Source organism: Triticum aestivum, chromosome 6D (genome assembly GCF_018294505.1).
Source record: "Triticum aestivum cultivar Chinese Spring chromosome 6D, IWGSC CS RefSeq v2.1, whole genome shotgun sequence".
NCBI classification, from domain to species: domain Eukaryota; kingdom Viridiplantae; phylum Streptophyta; class Magnoliopsida; order Poales; family Poaceae; genus Triticum; species Triticum aestivum.
The window spans coordinates 366,706,727-366,717,275 of NC_057811.1; the positions used below are offsets into that span (position 1 = coordinate 366,706,727).

The 10,549-nt window shown below is 44.2% G+C and overlaps 1 protein-coding gene across 1 annotated transcript; it reads left to right on the forward strand.

The window, feature by feature from the left end:
- The first annotated feature begins 6,013 nt into the window (after positions 1–6,013).
- Positions 6,014–9,414, forward strand: LOC123145130 (probable dolichyl pyrophosphate Glc1Man9GlcNAc2 alpha-1,3-glucosyltransferase). The gene is made up of 4 exons (XM_044564453.1): positions 6,014–6,829; positions 7,927–8,133; positions 8,230–8,467; positions 8,727–9,414. The coding sequence occupies exons 1-4, from the start codon at positions 6,095–6,097 to the stop codon at positions 9,092–9,094; spliced, it is 1,548 nt and encodes a 515-aa protein (XP_044420388.1). The 5' UTR covers positions 6,014–6,094; the 3' UTR covers positions 9,095–9,414.
- Positions 9,415–10,549: the final 1,135 nt, after the last annotated feature.

Here is a 10,549-nt window from a genome sequence, read left to right on the forward strand (position 1 = left end):
TGGTGAACATCTCCATGTTGATCGTATCTACTATACGACTCATGTTCGACCTTTCGGTCTCTTGTGTTCCGAGGCCATGTCTGTACATGCTAGGCTCGTCAAGTCAACCTAAGTGTTTCGCATGTGTAAATCTGGCTTACACCCGTTGTATGCGAACGTTAGAATCTATCACACCTGATCATCACGTGGTGCTTCGAAACAACGAACCTTCGCAATGGTGCACAGTTAGGGGGAACACATCTCTTGAAATTTTAGTGAGGGATCATCTTATTTATGCTACCATCGTTCTAAGCAAATAAGATGTAAACATGACAAACATCACATGCAAATCATAAAGTGACATGATATGGCCAATATCATCTTGCGCCTTTTGATCTCCATCTTCGAGGCGCGTCATGATCACCTTCGTCACCGGCATGACACCATGATCTCCATCATCGTGTCTTCATGAAGTTGTCTCGCCAACTATTACTTCTACTACTATGGCTAACGGTTAGCAATAAAGTAAAGTAATTACATGGCGTTTTTCATTGACATGCAGGTCATACAATAAATTAAGACAACTCCTATGGCTCCTGCCGGTTGTCATACTCATCGACATGCAAGTCGTGATTCCTATTACAAGAACATGATCGATCTCATACATCACATATATATAATTCATCACATCCTTTTGGCCATATCACATCACATAGCATACCCTGCAAAAACAAGTTAGACGTCCTCTAATTGTTGTTGCATGTTTTACGTGGCTGCTATGGGTTTCTAGCAAGAACGTTTCTTACCTACGCAAAAGCCACAACGGTGATATGCCAATTGCTATTTACCCTTCATAAGGACCCTCTTCATCGAATCCGATCCGACTAAAGTGGGAGAGACAGACACCCGCTAGCCACCTTATGCATCAAGTGCATGTCAGTCGGTGGAACCTGTCTCACGTAAGAGTACGTGTAAGGTCGGTCCGGGCCGCTTCATCCCACAATGCCGCCGAATCAAGATAAGACTAGTAACGGCAAGCAAATTGAACAAATCATCGCCCACAACTACTTTGTGTTCTACTCGTGCATAGAATCTACTCATAGACCTAGCTCTGATACCACAGTTGGGGAACGTAGCAGAAATTCAAAATTTTCTACGCATCACCAAGATCAATCTATGGATTAACTAGCAACGAGAGAGAGGGGAGTGCATCTTCATACCCTTGAAGATGGCGATGCGGAAGCGTTGCAAGAACGCGGTCGGTGGAGTCGTACACGAAGCGATTCAGATCGCGGCTGAATCTGATCTAAGCACCGAACAACGGTGCCTCCGCGTTCAACACACATGCAGCCCGGTGACGTCTCCCGCGCCTTGATCCAGCAAGGGAGAGGGAGAGGTTGGGGAAGACTCCGTCCAGCAGCAGCACGATGGCGTGGTGGTGGTGGAGGAGCGTGGCACTCTAGCAGGGCTTCGCCAAGCACGCGAGAGACGAGGAGGGAGAGGGGTAGGGCTGCGCCAAGAGAGAGGGAGACTCGTGTCTTCTGCAGCCCCAAAAACCCCACTATTTATAGGAGGAGGGGAGGAGGGTGCGCCCCCTCTAGGGTTCCCACCCCTAGGGGTGGCGGCCAGCCCTAGATTGGATGGAGGGGGCGGCCAAGAGGGGGAGAGAGGGGGGCGCACCCTAGGGTTTCCCCCTTTCCCTTCCAAGCTGCGCCTTGGGCCCTAGTGGGAGGCGCACCAGCCCACTCAGGGGCTGGTCCCTTCCCAATCTTGGCCCATGCAAGCCTCCGGGGCTGGTGGCCCCTCCCGGTGGACCCCCGGAACCCTCCGGTGGTCCCGGTAGATTACCGGTGACGCCCAAAACTCTTCCGGTGGCCAAAACCTCACTTCCTATATATTATTCTTTACCTCCGGACCATTCCGGAACTCCTCGTGACGTCCGGGATCTCATCCGGGACTCCGAACAACATTCGGTAACCACGTATATCTATTCCCTATAACCCTGGCGTCATAGAACCTTAAGTGTGTAGACCCTACGGGTTCAGGAACCATGCAGACATGACCGAGACGTTCTCCGGCCAATAACCAACAGCGGGATCTGGATACCCATGTTGGCTCCCACATGTTCCACGATGATCTCATCGGATGAACCACGATGTCGGGGATTCAATCAATCCCGTATACAATTCCCTTTGTCAATCGGTATGTTACTTGCCCGAGATTCGATCGCCGGTATCCCAATACCTCGTTCAATCTCGTTACCGGCAAGTCACTTTACTCGTTCCGTAATGCATGATCCCTTGACTAACTACTTAGTCACATTGAGCTCATTATGATGATGCATTACCGAGTGGGCCCAGAGATACCTCTTCGTCATACGGAGTGACAAATCCCAGTCTCGATTCGTACCAACCCAACAGACACTTTCGGAGATACCTGTAGTGTACCTTTATAGCCACCCAGTTACGTTGTGACGTTTGGTACACCCAAAGCATTCCTACGGTATCCGGGAGTTGCACAATCTCATGGTCTAAGGAAATGATACTTGACATTAGAAAAGCTCTTAGCAAACGAACAACACGATCTTGTGCTATGCTTAGGATTGGGTCTTGTCCATCACATCATTCTCCTAATGATGTGATCCCGTTATCAATGACATCCAATGTCCATGGTTAGGAAACCATAACCATCTATTGATCAACGAGCTAGTCAACTAGAGGCTTACTAGGGACATGTTGTGGTCTATGTATTCACACATGTATTACGGTTTCTAGTTAATACAATTATAGCATGAACAATAGACAATTATCATGAACAAGGAAATACAATAATAACCATTTTATTATTGCCTCTAGGGCATATTTCCAACACCGGTAACCCCCGGTACTCCGATAAATGTTCGAAACCTTCCGGAACCTTTCCAGTGTCCAAACATAGTTGTCCAATATATCGATCTTTACGTCTCGACCATTTCAAGACTTCTCGTCATGTCCGTGATCACATCAGGGACTCCGAACAACCTTCGGTACATCAAAATATATAAACTCATAATATAACTGTCATCGAAACTTTAAGCGTGCGGACCCTACGGGTTCGAGAACTATGTAGACATGACCGAGACACGTCTCCGGTCAATAACCAATAGCGGAACCTGGATGCTCATATTGGCTCCCACATATTCTACGAAGATCTTTATCGGTCAAACCGCATAACAACATATGTTGTTCCCTTTGTCATCGGTATGTTACTTGCCCGAGATTCGATCGTCGGTATCTCAATACCTAGTTCAATCTCGTTATCGGCAAGTCTCTTTACTCCTTCCGTAATACATCATCCCGCAACTAACTCATTAGTTGCAATGCTTGCAAGGCTTATAGTGATGTGCATTACTGAGTGGGCCCAGAGATACCTCTCTGACAATCGGAGTGACAAATCCTAATCTCGAAATACGCCAACCCAACAAGTACCTTCGGAGACACCTGTAGAGCACCTTTATAATCACCCAATTACGTTGTGGCGTTTGGTAGCACACCAAGTGTTCCTCCGGTAAACGGGAGTTGCATAATCTCATAGTCATAGGAACATGTATAAGTCATGAAGAAAGCAATAGCAACATACTAAACGATCGAGTGCTAAGCTAACGGAATGGGTCAAGTCAATCACATCATTCTCCTAATGATGTGATCCCATTAATCAAATGACAACTCTTTTTCTATGGCTACGAAACATAACCATCTTTGATCAACGAGCTAGTCAAGTAGAGGCATACTAGTGACACTCTGTTTGTCTATGTATTCACACATGTATCATGTTTCCGGTTAATACAATTCTAGCATGAATAATAAACATTTATCATGATATAAGGAAATAAATAATAACTTTATTATTGCCTCTAGGGCATATTTTCTTCATCTCTAACTAAAACCCCTGATTTTCCATTTCTTTGCACAAGTGTGCACATCAACTAATCTTTTATCATGAAGCACTTGCTTCTATTGTCATAAGAAGCCCACATGTACCAGGGGCAACCTTCCTCACACCTAGCAGCAGTCTCTACTGGTCATTTGTTGGCATGTGTATATACACTCTATTTTTGCAGCTATACTCTTTGATGGCCCTTCTCAACAATTTAACAGAGTCAAACACTTGCCCTACTTTGAAAGTTGGATTCAACATGTCCTCTGGTGCAAATGTTTTGAACTTCAACCTTAATTCCTCATCATCTAAATCAGTCAACTGCAGTTCCTCTTGTTCTGAATCCTCACTAGTCTCTGCAACTTTCTTCCCTTTCAAATCATGTAGGCCTGCAACTGAAATATCATACAAATCATCATCATCCTTTGATATGTGGTAGTCACTGTCCATAAGCTCTGGAACATAGTCCTCATCATCTGACTTTGAATCTTTGTCATAATCTTCATCTAATGGTGACCTCCTTTTCTGACTTTTAGCCCAATCTGCAATATTGTTTGAGTTGTGTAACTCTGACTTCATTGGAATGATGACAGGTGGCAACTCAGCTTTAGGGAACCTGACTACATCATCATGAACCCGACCTGCTTCCTGGCTCTGCTCAATACTATTGTCAGTATCGACATAGAAGCACAGTAACTTGTTGCCAAGTGCTACTGCACATGACATGTTTTATGTGCCTTCACTGACCTGATTTCTGCCAAGCCATTGGGCATCATCTCAAATCCAGGCAGACACCAGAAGACCCTTGCAGATCCAAAAATATCAAAGGATAATTTCCATAGCATGTCTTGGATACTGCTCAACCACCAATACCCTATATCACAGTGATCAAACCATGCCATTTGTCCATTGATGTAATACCTATTTGTGCCTTCTCCAATGAAAAACCCACCATAATTCACAACCACAGTAAACATATCCTCTAGATCAGCACCTATATGTATAGCAAATAAATTCAGTTAGCATCTACATTCAGTTTACTTAATTCAAATAGCTCACTAATTCAGTTTACCACTTGGCTAATAAATTCAGTTCATATAGATTCAATTAGCATATAGATTCAGTTAGTATATAGATTCAGTTAGTAAACACCTAACTGTAGGCAAGTTCAGTTAACGCTAACATGTGCCATTCAGCTCCCAACAGAGAAACATAGCCGGGCTTAATTTCTGCATGACTAACAGAGAAACATAACCTAAACCTTAATTTCTGCATGATTAACATGTGCCAAGTGCTACCTTCAAACCCTAGGAAAGAGGCCTAAAACAGAGCCAGACTTAACCCCCCTAAAAATCATACTTCCATAGCTATCAAGGAACATAACAGAGCCGGGCTTAACCTCCTCAAAACCCTACCTCCTGTACCGGACCAAGCAATGCATCACATTCAAAACGAGGAGCAACAGGGACATGAACACGAGGAACAGGGACAGATGAACAGGGACATGAACACGAGGAACAGGGACAGATGAACAGGGACATGAGCGGCGGGGGTGGCGGTCACTCACCGTAGACGGGGGTGGCTCTCCATCAGGTCGCAGTCGCGGTGCCATGCTTCGAATCGACGGCGAACTCACAGGCGTAGGCGCCGCCGCCGAGGGTTGCGTGCGTCAGATCAAAAACCCTAGGCGATCAGCGTCGCCTCCTCCTCTTTCCTTCCCTCCCTTCTCTTCTCTTTCCCTGAATTGACTGGTTTCGAAGCGCCGCCGACGGTGTTGAGGTGGGCTCGAGGGTTTTCTTGGAAACTGCAGTACGAACGTGGTAGCATTTTTGCGATACGGCCCTCCAGTTGCGACATTTCGCTCCTGCGGCCCCTCGAACGATGAGGTGGCAACGTACGGCGAGTGAGACGGTGCCACACGAGCAAAATACACACGAAAACGGGCGCGGTGACCATATGTGCGCACGCGGAACAAGTTTGTCAACCCAAAAATTACAGTTTCTGAATTCAGTGACTTTTTTGCACGCGTCGAACGAGCTTAGTGACTGTTGATGAATTTTACTCTTTATTCTATTGCAAGGATGCAAGGATGACGCAGACGCCCCTAGATCCACGGCTGACAGCCCACAGGCCGCAACGAGCCCAAACCACCCCTCACCCGGTGCGACCCCTCCAGATCTCCAACTGGACCACCGCCCCTATGGCCGCCACCAGCTCGCCGTCGACGGCGGCGGCGGCGATGTGGGCCTTCGCCGCCGCCGCTTGCGTCAAGCTTCTGCTCGTCCCCACCTACCGCTCCACCGATTTCGACGTCCACCGCTACTGGCTCGCCCTCACCCACGCCCTCCCCGCCCGGCAGTGGTACACCGACGCCTCCTCCGAGTGGACGCTCGACTACCCACCCTTCTTCGCCTACTTCTCCCGCCTCCTCTCTCTCCCCGCGCCCTTCGTCGACGCCTCCCTCGTCGACATCCCGGTCCCTGCCGCGCCGCCCTCCTCAGCCTACATCCTCTACCTCCGCCTCACAGTCGCCTTCTCGGACCTCCTCCTCCTCGCATCCATCCTCCTCCTGGCGAGGGACGCTCGCCGGAGGCAGCGTCCGTTCCTCGCTCTCTTGCTCGTCCTGTGGTCACCGGCGCTGCTCATCGTGGACCACATTCACTTTCAGTACAACGGGTTCCTGATGGGGCTGCTGTTGCTTTCCCTGCATTTTCTAGAGCAGGGGAAGGATCTTGCCGGGGGAGTTGTGTTTGCAGCATTGCTGTGCTCGAAGCACCTGTTTCTCGTGGCTGCGCCGGTCTATTTCGTGTACTTGTTCCGGCATTATTGCTGTGGCCGGGGTCTAGCGAGGGGCCTCGGGAGGCTGGTTCTCATGGGTGCTGGCGTGGTTGCTGTTTTTGCCATGGCATTTGCGCCCTTCGTGTACTATGGGCAGGTGAGTTGGTCCGTTAATTCAGTTTGGAATTGGATGTTTCTTCATGATCATTTGGTCATTGTTGTCACAATCATAAGTTTCTAACACAAGTTAGAAATCAAGTTTAGGAGGCATTGTGAATTCATGAGAATGAGAAGTGTTCTAGAGTTAAATTCTAGTCAGTCAACATTGAATTTGGTAGAAATCTGTAAAGTTTCGAGTAATTACTGTGTCCGTGCTGGTTTGCAACAGAAAAAAAATATGGAACAGAAGCTGATAGACTTGTGCAAGTTTCTCGTAACTTTTGTTTCAGTTCTGGTAATTGCTATGGCGTATAACTGAAGATGCTCTCATCTTGATCCACTTACAATCGCTGAACGAAATGGTATCTCTGTAGTCAAGGCTATGCAATATCTCTTTGACTAGATTTTGCTGTATGTGGAACACATATATTGTCTATTCATTCTCTTAAACAAATATATATTTCTCATGCACATAAGTATGTCCAGAACTCTGCATTCTTAGACACAATTATGTTGGCTAAAGTTCAGCAACGTGAATTTAGTACAGGTATTTAACAAGAAATATTTTCTGTCTGTATATTGCTAAGTTTAAGTTGCATAAAGGCATTTGCCCTAATGTGAGTTTGTCCATACCATTTTGTCATTTTCCATTTTATGTGTCAACAGTAATTGTCAATGTGTTCTCATGAATTTCATCATAATTCTAGTCATTTAGCACTGAATTCGGTAGAAATGGTGAATTTATAATAATCAAATAATACTTATGTTGGTGCTGGTTTGCACAAATACAAAAGGAATAGCAGCTGATTACAATGCCTTGTAACTTTTGTTTCGGAACTTACACTCTTAAATGTCATTGGGTTTGCTTAATCTAGGTCAATTTCCTGCAAGTATTTCGAGTGAATTTTTTCCTGCAAGTATTTAACAATAGGCATTATTCTTTATACATCATACTAATTTTGGTTTCATGAAGATATCCACTAACGTAAATTTTTGAAATTTGCCACATAAACAGTCATACCAATATGCTGTAATGAATTTAGTTGTACTGTTGACACCATGGTTACCACATTTATTGCTTTGGTAATTTTGCAGATGCAACAACTCTTAAGCCGATTGTTTCCTTTTGGTCGGGGCCTATTTCATGCTTACTGGGCTCCAAACTTTTGGGTATTCTATATAGTACTTGACAAGATCCTTGCATTTCTTCTTAGAAGACTAGGATTCAGTATCGAGATACCTGAAGCATCATTTACCAGGGGGCTTGTTGGTGATTCATCTCCTTTTTCTGTTCTTCCAAAGGTTTTGTCTCGTCTACTGTCCCCTTTTTACCCAAGGGAAGAATGTTGAACTAATATAGTTTGATAAACTTCGTTATTTGAACCTTATGGATTGCAGGTCACCCCAATAACTACCTTCTTATTGGTTATACTTGCTATGACTCCTTGTCTTGTCAAAGCATTCGCTAACCCCCAATCAAAACACATAATTAGATGGGTGGCATATGCTTGTTCATGTGGGTTTATGTTTGGATGGCATGTACATGAGAAGGCATCACTTCATTTCACTATCCCTCTTGCCCTAATTGCCATGGATAGCTTGGACGACGTCAGGCATTACTTCTTATTGTCAATAGGTATGTTTCTGCCACAGTTTAATCTTGCTCAATGGCTGCGCAGTTCTAATTGCTGCAGACATTGCTGTTTCTTTCACTTCCTTTGATGCTATGTCAACAACTTTGGCAAAGTGTTGTCTGCCAGCATCACCACAATGTGAAGCACTTGAGCCCTCTGAGCAATTGCTAAATGTTTTCGTTTAAACACTGACTTGTGCACTGATGATATTGTTGTTTGTTTTCTGTAATATTCACTTGTTTAAACAAATTTTATTTGCAGTTTCATGCTACTCTCTGTTCCCATTGTTGTTTGAGGACCAAGAATACCCAATAAAAGTGCTGCTGCTGTTGACCTACGGTGCTCTCATGTGGGTAGGTTTTTCATCCCATTTCGCTGCAAACCCTGCTCCGGGAGGGGAGAAATTAGATGCATCAGACAACATAGTCGAGAAAAAACTCACTGGATGGATCAGTTTGGGCTATCTTCTAGGAATGTTTGCTATAGAATTCTGGTCTCGACTATTCCATCACCATGTATATGGGGATAGACTTCCGTTCCTACCTCTCATGATAGTTTCAGTGTACTGTGGCATCGGAATGATGTACTCATGGATATGGCAACTATCTTGGATTATCAGGCACACTTGATATGATCTTCAGTGATCAGTACCAGCACACTCTTTCTAACCCATCAGCCGAGACAAAGTTTGATGACTCACCCCCTTGACTGATGCATTGGGCAATCAATGTTGCTGCTTCGAAGGACATTTTCTTATGGTTTATACATTCAATTCTACAGCGTCAACGAAATTTGGGGGATGTAATCTTGTCATGATGTAATATCTGTTACAGTGTAGCTGCATGTATAAGCCCAGTCTTCATGGTTGGGAATATCTTTCCCTGACAATTTTGACAACCTGATGTGTTGAGTGTGATGTAAAAAGGAAAATTTCCAGTTTTTCATTACAGAAGAATTGAGTCATTTGCTATCTGTATCCATGTAGTTAGCAACATCTGCATTTCACGTTCGAGATATGGCTCGCATAAAATCTCTTGAGAAATGTGTATGCCTGCTGTTTTGGCAGGTAGCATGCAAAATCGACAGCAGGAAAAATGTTTGGCAGGGAGTCTTACGAAGCCTTTCTAAAAATCAAACTATATAGAACTGAGCCAAGAGACAAAAAAAATGTGTAGTCTTTGGCATTTCCTTTTTTCAGGGGTCATTCTTTGCATTTCTTCTTCAGCGTCCATTGTAGGGAGTAAGGCAACTTCGTTTTCTTGTGCAGAGCCCACTATGAGTTTATTTGATTTTTTTATTTGCTTGCAACTACTCCCTCTGTAAACGCTCTTATATTTCTTTACGGAGGGAGAACTATTTGTTTTTCTTGGGTGTTTCTTTTCTTTTTTAATTCATTTTCATTTTCATTTGACTTTCTTTTCTTTTCTTTTTGTTTTGATTCTAATTTTTATACTTTTACTTCATTTTTGCTTTGTCTATCTATTTTCACTTTTGTTTTCCTTTTTATTTTAAATATTTATTTATTTTATTTGTATGTCCTTTTTGTGCTAAATACATGTTTTTTTTGGGGATGCATGAACATTTATTTTTCCATATACATGTATATTTATTCTGCAATAGATGAACATCCTTTTGCAATACATGAACATTCTTTTTGATAGTCAGGAACAATTATTTTAAAGTACACAATTATCTCAATACATACTAGTGCAAAAATAGGAGACATATTTTTGCGATGCTATTATAGTTTTTTTTAATCTTCATAGCATTTCAAAAAAATTAAGAAATTCTTCATAGTCTAGAAGGCCAAGTCCCCAAGGCATTCCTTCACCATATTCCAAATGTGTAGCGAGAAGCGACTCATAAGGCAAACACACAGCTGTCTCCGGGCCCCTATTACACAAGTGGGCAAAGCCCGCAATTCGGCCATCCATGCCTGGCAAGACGGTGCGCTGTCCATTTTGAACAATGAGCCAAGCGAAGAACTTACATTTTGGAGGAGCCCAAAATTTCGAAATGTAGGCTTAAGCGAAGTGGCACTGGCCCCCATGAATTGGGCTTGATAAACAGAGGCCATGGATATT

Bases quoted from the DNA above. Each gene is read 5' to 3' on its own strand.
- LOC123145130 (XM_044564453.1), top strand. From the start codon at position 6,095: ATGGCCGCCACCAGCTCGCCGTCGACGGCGGCGGCGGCGATGTGGGCC. The intron at 8,134-8,229 runs GTTTTGTCTCGT...TATGGATTGCAG, and splicing joins CTTTTTCTGTTCTTCCAAAG to GTCACCCCAATAACTACCTT. The intron at 8,468-8,726 runs GTATGTTTCTGC...TTTTATTTGCAG, and splicing joins TTACTTCTTATTGTCAATAG to TTTCATGCTACTCTCTGTTC.